Below are 16227 nucleotides of genomic sequence, written 5' to 3' on the forward strand. Positions count from 1 at the left end.
AAAATCTAGTGTGAGAAAAGGATACTCATAAACCACTTGTTCTTTTCAGATACTTCACAAGAAAATTTGTATACAGATATTTTACAATCTGAAGACATAACTTGAGCAACAGTTTGGTATGCAGCATTTTGAAAGAATCATAAATTATTTGTTTTAAGTTCCTTTGAAAACAGTTACCAATAGTTACCAATATTTTACAACTTTAAACAGCTCATTCAAAATCGAATTTAGGTCAAGAAAATTCCCGTAGGGTGTCAAGGACTATAACAAGGCCATGCTATAGACCATTTGAGTAAGATCAAAGCAAAATAACACATTTTTTACAATTTGTTTCTCGATCTAGCGCACTATTAAAAAGTCAGGTATAATTAGTTTTTCATTTAAATGGTTTTTAAGTTGATGTTTTCTTTCAATTTTTTCATTCAAATTATTTTGCAATAAAAAGTGAAAGAAAAAATTAGGTCTAAAAAAATGAATTATATTTCCTTAAGTGATAAAATGGTAATTATTCCTATGGCCTACATAGGAATAATTACCACTTTAAATCTATTTCTTCAAATACATTTTCTAAACTAACACAATTAGTTATTAAATAACACAATTAAAATATAATTATAATTTCTTTAATATTCAAAACCTCATTTTAATAAGACCATCAATTGTTGTGTTTAGAACTAATAATTAGTGAAATCATGCTAAGGAAAGTTTGCTTTGTGTTAAATTAAAAAAAAAATATTAGAGAAGTGTGTTTAAGAGTAGTGAAATTTAAGAATCAAACTTTTTAAAAACTTAAATTTATCAGAAAATCAACAAATTTTTTATGGTCTACTAAAATGCTTCAAAAAAAGGTCTTGGAGAAAAAATATTCTTGATTTTAAAAAAATACTTACATAACATATTAAAAAAAAAAAAAAGATTAGCAGTACTTGGTGACATGATTAAATCAGTATCAATATCAGTAAAAAAAAAACAATTTATCATATATAAAGACAAAAATATTCAAAAATTTTTCTTACTTGTTTGCTTAAAATGTTGATCCCTTTCAAGATCAAAAAGAATTGTCAAGAGTTCCTAACCAATTAAAAAAAAGAAAATTATTATAAAAAAATGCCTAGTAGTTGTCATTGTGCTAAAATATAATTTACCTAAAATTATCTTGAAACGCTTATTTACAATAATTTTAAAACAATTTTAAGCATAAAAACTCATAAAAAACATTACATTACATAACTTTAACACCTAAAAGCTATTTGTCATAAGACTTGAACGCATAAGCGCACAAGTCTTTTTGTGTTTGCCCACATGCCCACAAAAACTTTGTCCAGTGCATAAAAAAGCGCTTGCCTAAAAAATAAAAGCGCTTTGTTTTAAATTGTAAGAAAACATTTTTGTTCATTTGTTCACCTTTTATGAAAAATAGCTTTTTTTACTAGTTTTTTTTTAATTATTTTATCTAGTATTTATTCAAATCATTCTTTTCGCTATTATTATTTTAATTTAAATAGCAAGAAAAAATGAACTTTTTAAAGTCACGCAGGCTAAATTAAAAATGACCATCCTGTCAGTGCTTTTTCGTGTGCTGGCATTAAATTTTAAATGAAGAAGATTGATATATATTTTTATTTTTTAAAAACAACTTTCTCTTACCATTAAAAAAAAAAAATTCGAACTGGGTCAAATAAGAAGCAAAATTATATTAAAGTTTTAAAAATCATTTTATATAGAAAATATTACTTAATATTTAATTGTAAAAAAAGAAAAACAAAAAAAAAAAAAACATTTTTTTAAACATAAAATAAAAAAATTATTTTTCCACAGATAAATTTTTTTGTGAAGATGTTTTATCAAATTTTACCATTTTAAACTTATACCATTTTTAAAAAATGAAATTTTTAACACCTATACTGGGACCTCATCTGGTAGAGTATTAAAACACAATTTGGTATATTTAAATAAAAAAAATGCTTTATAAAGTATTATTTCATAATTATAGTATATATAAAAACATATAATTATGCAACAACCTTAAAGGTAAAAAACCTTTTTATTGATCATTTTTATCAGTATTTATATTTATAATACTTTTTTATAACTTAATACCCAATATATAGGAATTGTGTTACTAACTTTGTTAGTTAGCATAGATAAAAAAAGACTTAAGCAAAACAAAAATAAAATGTATAATATATATATATATATATATATATATATATATATATATATATATATATATATATATATATATATATATATATATATATATATATATATGAATGTATGTATGTATATTATATATGTATGTATTTTATATATGTATGTATATTATATATGTATGTATATTTATATATGTATGTATACTATATATTATATATGTGCACATTTAATATTTTAATAATTATTATAATATATAATAAACTATATATAACTATTAATGATTTAAACAAAATTTGTTTGTTGTAAGCAGTTGTAAAAATGTATTTACTAAAACTTTTACACAACACAAAAACTAAAGTATCTGACTCAATTATTTTTCATTCAAAGTTTTTTTAACTCATTTATTGAAAGTTTAATTGCAAAAATAATTTATAATTTGCAGCATTCAATTTAGAGCAAAAAAGCACACAAAACTATAGTATAATCAACTGTTTTAATAAAACCTTGATAAATAAATACACTAAAATAAGATTTAATTATTTGATCAATGGCAGTTTGGTTTCATTAATATTCAAGAAAATTTTAGAAATCTTAAATAACCAAATATGATGAAATGAATTTATTTATTTTTATAATGTTGTTTTTAATTTGATTCTTTGCAAAAGAAAAAAAATCAAGAAAGGTACTTTAACTCATGCTTACAGGTTTCATTCTATACATGCAAATGTGCAATAAAATTGTAAGTAAACATTTTAATAATAACTAAAGTAATAATAAAAAAGTAAAAAGGTGTGTGTGGGTGTCACATTCAAACGCATAAAAATATATGTGTGGGTGTCACATTCAAACGCATAAAAATATATGTGTGGGTGTCACATTAAAACGCATATGTAAATAAATATATTATTTAATCAATGAGGAACTTTACACAAAACACAAAAAGGCATAATGAAATATATACAAAGTATAAATGATTGCCAAAATAATTGTGTGTGTGTGATAATTTAGAAGCATGGAGAAAGCTAAGGTTTTAAATAAGGTCAGGAAACTAATTATAAAAGCTGTAGAAAACCAATTTTAGAAATTCGTAGAAAACCATTCACAAGATCACAATCCTACTGAGAATCTTTGGGAGTACATCAATCATCAATTAGTAGATAAATAACTAACCAACAAAGACCATTTGAATTTTTTGATTGCAAATTCAGAGAGTAAAAAAACTAATCAGAACAAAAATGCGGTGGAACCAAAGCAGAACCAAAAGTAACCAAAATAAAAAATCTAATTGAATGTATGAACTGAGAGAAAAGAAAACAGCACAGTGTAAAATAACACAGTACCGTTTACAATTTAGTACACAGCACAGTGTATACAATATAAAACAAGAAAATATTATTAAAATCTAATCAGTTATCAAATCAATTTAATTTTTTCATGATTTTGTTTACAAAAACTTTTATCAAAATATCAAAAAGCAACAAATAACCAGGCAGGCATGGTTCAAAAAACTAGAATAAACTATTATTAAAAAAAGTCCATTTAAATATAATAAAGATTCAAAAATTAACATAACTATTTTGAAAAGTTAAACATAATAAAAACTGCAGTTACCGTGGCAGCATTGCGTATATTCACATAAAAAGCATCCCCATGCAGAATGTCAGGAGGGCCATTTAAACCTATACATAAAATCAACAAAAACATTTTTTCTAAACCTCTCTCTCTCTTTATATATATATATATATATATATATATATATATATATATATATATATATATATATATATATATATATATATATATATATATATATATATATATATATATATATATATATATATATATATATATATGATTATATATGATAATATATCTATATGTATATATATATATATATATACGATATACGTATATATATATATATATATATATATATATATATTATATATATATATATATATATATATACATATATATATATATATATATATATATATATATATATGTATATATATATATATATATATATGTATATATATATATATATATATGTATATACATGTTTATATATATATATGTATATATTTATATGTATATATATATATGTATATATATGTATATATATATATATGTATATATATATATATATATATATATATATATATGTATATATATATATATATATATATATATATATTATATATATATATATATATGTATATATAGAGAGAGATAGAGAGATGTGGAGAAAAAAAAGGTATCGGGATGGTATTCAGTAAATTACAAATACCATCCCGCCTATTCATTGTTATATGTAGAGATTTACAAAAAAGTAGCAGAATGGTTTATAATTTATAAAAAGGTGACGGGATCGCATACCACCTCATCCCACATCATTTTTAAATTCAATGTTTTTTACATTTTTCAGCTGTTTTTAATTAAATAATATGTTTCAATACATGAATCGTGAATGTTAAAAGGGCAAAAGTCCAATAATGTAAACTTTCGGCAAACTAAAAAAGCTGCATTTTATTAAGATGAAAAACATTTCTTCAAAAACATCCCCTTCAAAAAAAAATTATTAAACCATTAACAAAAATTTACTACGGGGGAAAATGCAATTTTTTTTAATTTCCCAAAAGTTTACATCGTTGAACTTCCGCCCTTTTAACATTCACCAATTCACATATAAAATTTAATTTTTATAACTTTATTATTTGCACTTATATAGCTCCATTTAAAATTGTATAACATTGACTAAACAAACAAATAACCTTATTTGTTTTATTAATTATTTTTTCATCATTTGTATTGACAAGAAACATTTTAAATAAAATAACAGTTTTTCTAGATTTAAAACTAAAAAAAAAGGAGGGGTATCCTATTTTGTGTAGAGTCACAAAATAGAATGTAACAAATCTGTAACAAATCATCACAAAATCAGTAATCCTTCCTCCCTATCACATAAGGTAATTTGTGGATGACCTCATATCTGCTTAGTAACTGATAAAATCTATGTATGTATGTAGTTTTTTTAATATTTAATAAAAGTAGTTTATTAATTACTTAAATTCATCTCTAGTAAAATTCCAGAATTTATATTTCACCTCTGTATAAAAACTTGGATTAATGAAAAAATTTGTGAAGACATTAGACCAAGATGAAGACTGTGTTTCAAGTATCTGAATATTAAATTTCCAGCGATCACAAATGTAAAAGTTAAAGCCAGCATATTCAACAGCTCCCAACTTTATAAACTTCCTAAGGATCATAATTTTGTAAAAAAAAGAAACACAAAAAAAAAGGGAAAAGGGATCAAAAATGTTCAAAAATTGTGTAATGCCATTTATGGACAATCCCTAACATTTTTTTTCTAACACAAAACTTTGTTTTTGATTTTTAAAGAAGGTGGGGGAGGGGGGGGGGAGGAAGGAGAATGCGATAGGCTTTCCTATGGATTCATCCCTGATATATATAGTATAAATTAAACTAATTAAATCAAATTACTCGTAATAATCAGATATCAAATGGAAAAAAGTCATCATTTTTGAATGCAGCATTATGTAAAATAAAGTCTCAGTTATACGTAATCAACAAAAAAAAATTTAATTTGCAAAGAAATACTTCTTCATACAAACTTGGATGTAACGTAATAATATTTGTTATGTACATATTTGTTTTAAAAAAGTAATTTTTTTTTCTTTTTTTTTTAACACTTCCAACAAGGCTGCAAGCAACCACTATAAGAGTTGAAAGTTACTAGAAGAGAAAAGATCAAGTTTATAGTGCAAGATAACAATTAACAGACAATTTGAAGGATTGCAAATTATATGAATCAGGAAAACAAGATGAAGGAAGCGAATTCCAAATAACTGATTTTTGAGGAAAAAACTAGACAAAGAAGAGTTTTTGGAGCACTTAGGAACAGTTACAGTAAAAAGATGAGACTTATTTGAATGACGAGTAACACAAGAATGAATTTTAGTAGATGGCAGAAGAGACGCTTGCTCTTTAGAGCAGTGCCCATTATAATGGATGATAACTAAAAAATGAGAGTTTTCATATTGGGCTATAATAAAAACAAATGTTTAGAAAATGAAAATTATATTTATTTTAATTGAAGGTACATCACTTATCTTTAAGAAAAAATTAATGAGCATTCGAATATGATCCATCATCATCAGCAGGAACAGGAGCATTGTACAGCATTTATATAGATTTGACAAATGCATTTTTTGATTCAGGTAATCAATTGTTTGCAATTCTTAGCTCTCCAGTTGTTTTTGTATACTAACGAACTCAAATATCCAAAAAAATCTTTAATTGGCCGAAACTGAAGCAAGTTTGTTGGATTGTGGTTTTTTGGTACATATGGGATGTTTTGGCTTTCCAAGAAGACTTGTATTTTTTTGGCAAAATGCGATGATGCTTTATCCAGCTAAATCAAGTAATTGCCATCTGAATGATATTTTTGAAGAAATGGAATCAATATTTTCTTCAAACATTGATTTTGGTATACTTCTTGATTGATAGCCAAATCACTTGGCTTAAACAATGGCTTGGAAATTCCCCTCTCAGATATGGCAATGTACAGCGTCACTTTTTGCTCAAACTTGTGTTTATATTTGTATTTTACTTTTGTAGGTGTGGTAGAACTTTTATCTGCATAATATCGATCATTTCCTGGAACTTGAGTTTTGGAGAGGGGGAAGTAACTTTCGTCATCCTAAACAAAATATTTTCCACTAATTTCCGGTAATTTCCAATTTCCGGTAATTTCCAAAACATTTTCCATTAATTTCCAGTAACATCCAAAACAAAACATCTTCCAGTAATTTATGGTCATCCAGCAGCATTGAGATTTTACGGTTAATATTTGTTGCTCAGTGTATTCCGGTGCTCTTGTTTTTTTTGGCAGACTATTCCTTGTTTTTTCAATGATTTGCAGATATAAGGATGCGTACACTTGAACTTTTCCACAGCATCTTGTTGACTTTTTGAATCATTGTTGTTGAAAGCACTGTGAAGCAAACAAAGTACCTTCTTGTTCATTATTTTAGCTGGTTTTCCACTACCACTTTTACAATTGGTTGTTAAGGATACCAAAATATGGTAAATAGTTGAAACTGGAACATTTTCGGTTTTAAAATGATTCACAGTAAACTTTTTTCTGAGATTTTCGTGCATTTGATAGAACTTTAACAATGAGCTCACGTAGTAAATCTTGTTTTGACGGCATTTTAAACACAACAGAATTAGCTAATGCAAAACAAAACATATGATAAGTTTGTAAACAGAGAGAGTATAGTTTCACATAGGAGTACTTTTCTTTTTTTTTTGGCTTTTGCGGTTTGATTTCAGAGGGTTAGAATTACTCTCATTTTTTAGTTATCACCCGTTAGTATTTATAGAAAAGAGAAAGAGAAACAACATTACCACAATGTGATGATGGTTGAAGGTTGGCTGCAAGAGCAGACCCAAGTATGTTTACAATGTGCTTTTGCATCTTGTCTAAGAGAGAAAGGGCATCATCGGAAGATCCACCCCAGATAGGGCAACAGTATTCCATACTAGGAAGGATTTGAGATTTATAGAGATATAGAATAAAATATTGAGTAAGAAAGTGATAAGCACAACAAAGAGATGCAACCTTAGCTGATGCTAATTTTGAAATTGATTTGACATATGTTTTCCAAGAAAGATCGGAAGTAAGAATTAATCCTAGAAAACAAAGGGTGATGACTCATCAAGTACATTACAGCTCATAAATATAGGAAAATCTAGATTATTGTGATAAGGATTAGCTGAAAAAAATTTGATTTTTATCTGAGGTAAAGTTCACCAGCCACTGAATGCCCCATGCTGTAGCAGAGGTGAGATCCTTTTCGAGCTCAATGACCCCTCTGGGGGCATTGATTTTGAATTTCTAGGATATCATTAATGTAAATTAAAAAAAGTATAGAGTCAAGGATAGAACCTTGAGGAATCCCTGAAGTTACAGGATATGAAGAAGAGTGTTGTTCATTCAGGACAACTTTTATACTATGGTTGGTAAGGATTCAATAATCTTAAAGATGTTACCTGATACACTGTAAGAGGAGAACTAACGGAGAAGACCAGCGTGCCAAACTTTATTAAAAGCTTTAGAAGTGTCGAGAGCAACAGCCTTAGCAAGATTGAGTGCTTCTAACTATGTTTACATTGCATTTTCGGACCATTTCTAGAAGAGAAAGAAGATCATAAGAAGCCAACCCAAATATGACAACTGTATTCTATACAGGGATGAATAAGTGATTTGTAGAGGTAGAGAACGGAATCAGGAGTGAGAAAATGGCAGATGAGAAAATCATCAGAAAAAGTCAGAAAAATCAAAAATCAGAAAAATAAGAAAATGGCAAACACGCTAAAGAGAAGCAACCTTAGCAGCTAATTTAGCAATCAATTGTATTTATGGTTTGATGAAAAGTCAGTAGTTAGCAATAATCCAAAAAGGCGTAAAGAAGAGGGCTCAGTGAGAGTAATGGTGCCCACTCTACACTTTGCCAAGCTTGAGCATCCCTCCAACCATCATTAAGTTGCATATCTTTCCTACCAATACTATTATGGGTGCTGCTCAAAGGAGCTATCATCTCTACATCCATCAACCATAACTCATTCTCACTTAACCCATTCACTTCAGCAAAGTCTCATTCTTCTACCACCTCAATCCCTACATGCTCCAAAAACTTTCACCTGTTTAGTCCTTTTCCCACACTTCAACCATTTGGAACTCAAACACAGGAACTTAGACTTAATTGCTGTTGTAAAAAGTCAATTACTAAAATTTCATTTAAGTTAGAAATTGAATTGGTGAGTGCAGAAACCACCCCAGCCAGAAACTTCAAGTTTTTCAGGAGAGAAAAAAGTCCTCAAAATTTGCAAACATTCTTCTAAAATAATAATCTTCCAAAATTGCAAATATTACACGCATTGAATGTGTGTTAGTACTACAATTAAATAATAATTAAGTATCACATGCAATAAATGCATGTTATAATGGAAGAATAAAAAGTTTAAATTTTTGCAATTTTGGAAGAGTTATGACATATTTCCCTCTCCTTAAATATTTGAAATCCCCCTCCGAAGTGGTTTCTACACTCACCAATACAATTGTCTACCACAACTTGATAAAATGAAAACTGGAAGCATCCTTGATATTGGAAAAAAATTGATTAATAGCCGCTATTGTTTTTAATAAATTTGCATTTATGTTTTATTCTTTTTTGAAAACATTTTGCAAAAGTTCCAAGAAAAAATTTCATAAAAAAAAACTTAATCACATTTAGTTAAAACAACTAAGCAGCTCAAAAATTATTTTTTTTAACCAATCACTAGTGGTGACTGGCAAGGCTTTTATAATGCATGGCATATTATCATAAAACGAATGAACTTTATATAAGTATACTATATACTTATATAAAGTTCATTCTTATAATTAGTGCCAATAAAATCTCCATAATACTCTGCACACTATTGCAAATACATTTCATCAAATAAAATCATAATATCCTTTGATAAATTTTTATTTTCCATTATTAATTAACAAATCAATTTTGCTTTCTTTCAGCTTGTTTAAAAGGAAATCAGAAAGTAAGGGAAATTTTTCCATCAGAAGTTTATAAGATTGGGGTTATGTATAACATACCAACAAACCATAATAAATAATATTGGTTTAATAAATTTGCTTTTATGAAATTAGCACTCTTTAAGTTCATCCAAAAAACAAAAATATTCTGTTTGTACTTTAAGGTATAAAGAAAAGTTTTTCCGGAAAAGATAAAGGATAATTAAATACATTCCATAACTTCTGACAAATTATCATTTATCTCAATTAAATAAAAATCATGATCGTATTTTAAAAAGATATATCCTGGATTTTTTTTAAAAAGTTTAAAAAAAACTTTAAAAAAAAAACTTTTAAAAAGATATATCCTGGTCTGTTTCATTGATTGAATCAAAAATAAATAAAAAATCATTTGTTAAAAATGATTGATGTTCATATTCTCGGAAAATTTTTTTTTTAGAAGATCTTTGTGATAGGTATAATTATAGATAAAAAACCTAGATAACTAGTAGAAACTGGTTAAGCTATTGTTAATTAATAAGGAAATAATGTCTCTTTCAAATAATGAAATTAGATTTCATTAGTAATAATTTTAACATGGTTTAAAATTAATAACTAATAATTTTTACCCCAAAAAGTTACAGCAGAAATTTTAAATAAAACAATAGAATTTGAAAAAAAAGAAACACAAAAAAAACAGAGGATACTATTAGTTTAATAAAACATTGCAGAAAACCTTTTCTGAATTTTAATAAATAGATGTAGAAGGAATGATATTTCCATTTAACCATAAATTATGAAAATTTACAATATATTATAAACTAACATAAATAAGGTTAGGTGTCACTCATATATTTAAAAACTAGCCAATGGAGTGACACCTAAAAAAAAAACAAAAACAAAAAAAAAAAATACAAAAAAAAACTATAAATAAAACATAGAAAGAATTTAAAATAAAATAAAGAGGAAAAAATAAATAAATAAGGAAAGAAAAGAAAATAAAGCACTAATAAATATAGATAATATTAGTAATTGCAATAATAATAATTGTAATGTAAAATTAAAAATGTAAATATTACGTTGTTTCATAAATTTAGACGGTTTTGTATATTTATTTTTTTTAACGGTTTTTAATATACTTGATAACGAGGGTATCAATATTCCCTCAAAATATCGTAAAAATAAATATATATTTTTAACAAATAGAAATTAATCCATAAAAAGAAGTTTTTTAAAAAATATTTATACAAATAAAATCTATTAAAGATGTCAACATTTAAAATTTACAATAATAATAATATAATAAAAATAATACTAAAAACTATTACTACAATGGAATCACTACCACTATCATTATAAATAATATTAATAAGGCTTCTAAAACAAAGATAAATTAATGATAATAATAATAGTAATTAAGTTAAAATAAAAAGATAGTATAAAATAAGAGTAATAATAGTTTTATAAATACAGTAATATAAAAAAGCAATAATAAAAGATAAAATTATTATTTATTAGATATATACTCAAAACACACACTAATACTTTACGTAACAATGGAAAGTTAGGACAAAGCAGATAATTTGCAAGATTATACATTAGATTTATAAATTTTTAACTCTCTAGCTAAAATAATGCAAATTAATCAATTAGGTCTGTATCACAATACTGGATTTATAGTAATCAGGTCCTAAACTTGACAAAATCAGAAATGATATGATGAAAATTTTAATAAATATTGACTTCTAAATTGAAATAAACATAAAATGTTACTTTTAACCCTTCAGAAAATTAACTCTCAAGAAAAAATACTAATAATTGAAATTGTAAAATCAAAATTCATTGCCCAGTAAATTGAAATTGCTTATCAAAAAATGTATGCTTTGTTTGCAAAAAAGATTTAAAATAAAGACAAAAAAATTCATATAATAAAAAATCAGAATTAATTTCTAAATGCAGACATAAAAATAAGTGTTTTAAAATGTAAGATTTATCTTCCTTAATTTAAGTTTCTGTTTACTTTAAGTAAACCTAGTTAACTTAAATCTAAGGTAAACCTAAGGTAACTTAGTTTACCTTAATGTAAGTTTCTGAAAAATACAGAATTTTTAAAAAATTGATTAAAAATATATAACATTTTGTGAAAATTTTTATTCAACTTGAATTTTTTTAAATTTAGACTTTCTTCCTGATGATCCTGTAGAAGGAGAAACCAACTAGAAAAATTATTTAGATGAGTGTTTTTTTACTAACTTATTACTGTTCTTTTACTCAATTTTTTCTCAACAAGTTAAGTGTGGTACTACCAGGGCCAAGCTTGTTTTGTCAAACACAGCTTGTTTGTTCTCTCTGTACTTCATAGTTAAAGAGTTGAAAGAAGGTTAAAATAATAACTTGAAAAATTTTATATTTGATTATATTATTCTTGTTTTATTAAAGTATGAAAAGAGAGTTAAAAAAATAAAATGATAAAAAAAATTATATAAAATTTTTTTAGGTTCTTTAAAAATTGTTTGTTAATAAATTCAAAATATTATAAAAAACAACAACATGTTTTTTATTTGTGACCATAGAATTTATTAGTATTAACACTTATAAAGTTTTAAACATAAACTAAACTCATAAAGTTTTTATTTTTAACACTTATAAAGATTTAACTAAGTAAAAAACAAAATCATTATTATATAGAGTCAAATAACATAAGAAAAATAAGTTTATTCTAAAATATAGAAATAAAAAAGAAAATATATATATAAGGCTGCGTACTTTGTAGTTCACGTATATTATTTGAATTTTTTCGAACATAAATTGTAAACTCTTTGTGGCCCCTATCAACAACATAACGTATAACTTGTAATGCCTACAAAAAAAAAACAAATTTACTCATTAGTAAAAAAAAAAAATGTATTGCTATATATATATATATATATATATATATATATATATATATATATATATATATATATATATATATATATATATATATATATAGCAATACAGTTTAATATTAAGTTTACAGTGTATTAAACAGGTTATATTAAGGGTGCAGTGTAATAAACACTGTACCCTTAATATGTGGGTTAGTGGGTTATAAAAGGGTACAGTGTATTAAACAAGGGGTTTCAAGGGGTATATTAAGGGTTATATTACAGTACAGGGTGTATTAAGGTTACAGTGTATTAAACAGTTAAATATTAGGTTAAAAATAAAACTATTAAAGTTATCAATAGAATCGAATATCATTAAAATACTTTGACTATATAAACATAAAATGAAAAAGTGAATAAAAAGTTCAAGAGAATCAAATTTTTTACCTTTAACTTTACATGTAAGGATTTCTTTTTGAGGCGATCAATCAAAAAATCAGCCATATATATACAATAGTCAATAGATTCATAAGATATTTCTATTAAGGTTTAAATAAATAAATTATCATCTTCAAGGAGAGTAGCTATTAAGTATATTATTTGTTAAAAGGGTTTAAAAAAATACTTTGTATATCTTCAAAAAGATAACCAGGTGTTGGTTGAGAACTATCAGAAGTTGCTTTCATCAAAAGAGGAACCTTAAATATGTTAATAAAGAAAAAATAAATTTATGTTAAATTTTTTAATATAAACAATTAATCTATAATATTAAAAATATTTTTCAAATTAATGTAAAAAAAAAACAACAAACAGTATTGAAAGTAAATTTTTATTATAAAACAAATACATACAAATAACCAAACACTATAGAAAGTGCAAAATAAAAACCCTGATATTTAAAAACATCTTCTATTTAAAGATTCTTTGTCAAATTTAACTAATTTCAATATTTAGTTTTAAGCAAACTCAAATGAAAACTCAATGAAAGTGTGTAAAGTAGAGAAAACCTAAAATATAAACAAGTAAACTAAGTAAAAATAACACTTTTAGTTCCTAATAACATGACCCCTTATTTAAAATGTGCGTTAGGTTGCATTTCGCTTTATTTTCTTTAAAAGATAGCTGTTGTTCTACTACATTACTAGTTTTTACCATAGTTACAAGTTTTTACCATAGTTACAAGTATGATTATCATAGTTATAAGCATAATTATCATAGTAACTAGTTTTCTTTTTTTTAAAAATGCATTTTTATTTCTATAATTAAGCTTGTAATTGAGTTTTTATAAGAGCTTAAAAATACTTTCTATTGTTTGTATTGTAAATCAAATTTATATCATAGTACTTAAATTAAAATCTGGTAAAAATGGTGGTCATTTTGTTATTAGTGTATGTATGTATGTATGTATGTATGTATGTATGTATGTATGTATGTATGTATGTATGTATGTATGTATGTATGTATGTATGTATGTATGTACATATGTATGTATGTTTGTATGCATGTATATATATATGTATGCATGTATGTCTGTATGTATGTATGTATGTATGTATGTATGCATGCATGCATGCATGCATGCATATATAGTCTACATTCTGGATGGCTCACTCTAATAGTCTGGCTAAATCTAGGAGAGCAACCATGAACAAAACAAAAGCAAAACAAATAAAACATACAGTCACAGAGAGTTGCTTTTAGTCAACATTTATATTTATATTATATCTTATAGATCTTCTATGGTGATAAATCTTTTATCACCAATGATACAATTGTTGTTTTTATTTATCTTGATGTAACAAGTAGTATTTTAATTTAGTTCTGAGGAGATATTTATTAATATTGTAAAAAGGGATTGTTTTTGATTTATTTTGAATTTGATTCCAGTCCATTAATGCAGAGTATTTAAAGGAATGTTTACCGTAGGATTTTTTATTATATGTTAGGACACTCAGTGCGCTTCTAAAAGATTTTTTTGTAAATTGACAGCTGATTCCACTGTGTAACCCTGAGTAAACCATTCATTAAATATAGGAGGTAGCTTTTTGTTTAGGCAGCTGTGAATAAATAAACAATTTTCAACTTTAATTATATTATGTAACTTTAATGCGTTAAAAGATGTGAGTGTATGGGAATTTTTTGGTAGAAACTCAATAATCTTGACTGCTTTTTTTTGCATGATATATAGGTGATTCACAATATTTATATTTTTTAAGATCATAGTTAACATATTTGTTGATTTTTTTTATAGACTTATTAAAATAGAGGAGATTTGTGTCATCTGCTAAGTGTTGGACTCAACAAAACGTTTAGACATGTTGTTTATATAAATATGAAACAGCAAAAGCCCAAGGACAGATCCCTGAGGAACACCTACTTTGATATAATTTAGGTTTGAGCTCACCGCACTAATGAATACTAATTGAGTTCTACGAGTACAGAGAGATTTGATTTTAAAAGTTTTGAATCCGTTTTAAAAATAGGTATAAATTTGGCAGTTTTTAAGTTTTTTGGGAAAATACCACTTGATAAAGATATATTTAAAATGTTTGAGACGATACTCTGAAAGTACCGTTTTTAATAACTTTAGAATTTAGGACGGTTGGTCCAGAAGTTTTATTTGCGTCTAAAGAGATGATAATATTTGAAATTTTATGTCCATCAGTAGATTTTACAAAGAATGATTTTTAAGAAGGATTTGATAAGTAATACGTAAAATGATTCATGGATGAAGGAATTGTTGCCGGGACATCTTTACCAATGTTAGTAAAGTAGTTGTTGAAAGCATTAAAAATATCAAAGGGGTTTTTTATTGTTATATTGTTATGTACGATTACATTAGGGGTTGTTTGAGAGTTACTTTTAATATTAATAATGGTTTTTATACCTTTCCAGGTTGCTTTTATACTTTTTATGTTTTCAGTAAAATAATTATCTTGGCAATTTTTTTTTCCAAATTATTTTAAAACAAACAGGAAATCTATTTCGAAATAACTATAAAGCCAATAGTTTTTATAAAAAATAAATAAATAAAATATTTTTTATTTTAAAAAAGTTAAGATTACTACTGACCTTTGAGGAAAAGGCTACCTTACTCATTATTTCTCCAGCCATTTTAATAATGGTCGCAATTGTTTTTAAAAATTTTTTTAAGCCTCCGCGTTACACTGTTTTACGGCACTAACCATTATGTTCAAGGCCTTCTTTATAAAAGAATTTCTAGGCCCTGATTATATTTTTATTCAAAACTTTTTTAATAACGTTATTAAACAAATCAAAACAATAACATTTTAAAGTTACAAGTTAAATAAGTCCACTTTGTACTTTCTCTAAACAAACGTCATCAATGTGGTAGCGCTTAAATGGGGTTCGTGAGCCTCTTAAGCAGAGGAGGGATGCTCGCGTAATCTCCATTGAAAGACGTGTCCTTAACCAATCTATACTTGTCCCGTTCTTCTAACCATTCGTAATAGACAGTTTATTCCCAAGTAGAGCCGTGAACGGTTTACATCCGTCTCCGAATCCACCATTGGTAACAAAAATCAATGGGGTGAATTGATTATATTTGATTCCCTGATTATATTTGAATCTCGCTTACCGTCT

The 16227-nt window shown here is 25.5% G+C and overlaps 1 protein-coding gene across 2 annotated transcripts in view; it reads right to left on the reverse strand.

Annotated features, from left to right (window-relative positions):
* Window positions 1-15806, reverse strand: part of LOC101234304 (uncharacterized) — a 30224-nt gene extending 14418 nt beyond the window's left edge. The window contains exons 1-6 of one of the 2 annotated variants that reach the window (XM_065803046.1): window positions 15697-15806; window positions 13250-13322; window positions 13072-13163; window positions 12524-12617; window positions 3766-3833; window positions 1017-1071 (exon numbers count right to left, since the gene is read on the reverse strand). In XM_065803046.1, the coding sequence (XP_065659118.1) occupies window positions 1017-1071; window positions 3766-3833; window positions 12524-12617; window positions 13072-13163; window positions 13250-13322; window positions 15697-15738 (424 nt within the window). In that variant the 5' untranslated portion in view covers window positions 15739-15806. Of the gene's footprint in view, window positions 1-1013; window positions 1072-3765; window positions 3834-12523; window positions 12618-13071; window positions 13164-13249; window positions 13323-15696 lie in introns of both variants that reach the window. The other variant, XM_065803047.1, reaches the window with a different exon arrangement.
* Window positions 15807-16227: the final 421 nt, after the last annotated feature.

Source organism: Hydra vulgaris, chromosome 08 (genome assembly GCF_038396675.1).
Source record: "Hydra vulgaris chromosome 08, alternate assembly HydraT2T_AEP".
NCBI lineage: Eukaryota > Metazoa > Cnidaria > Hydrozoa > Anthoathecata > Hydridae > Hydra > Hydra vulgaris.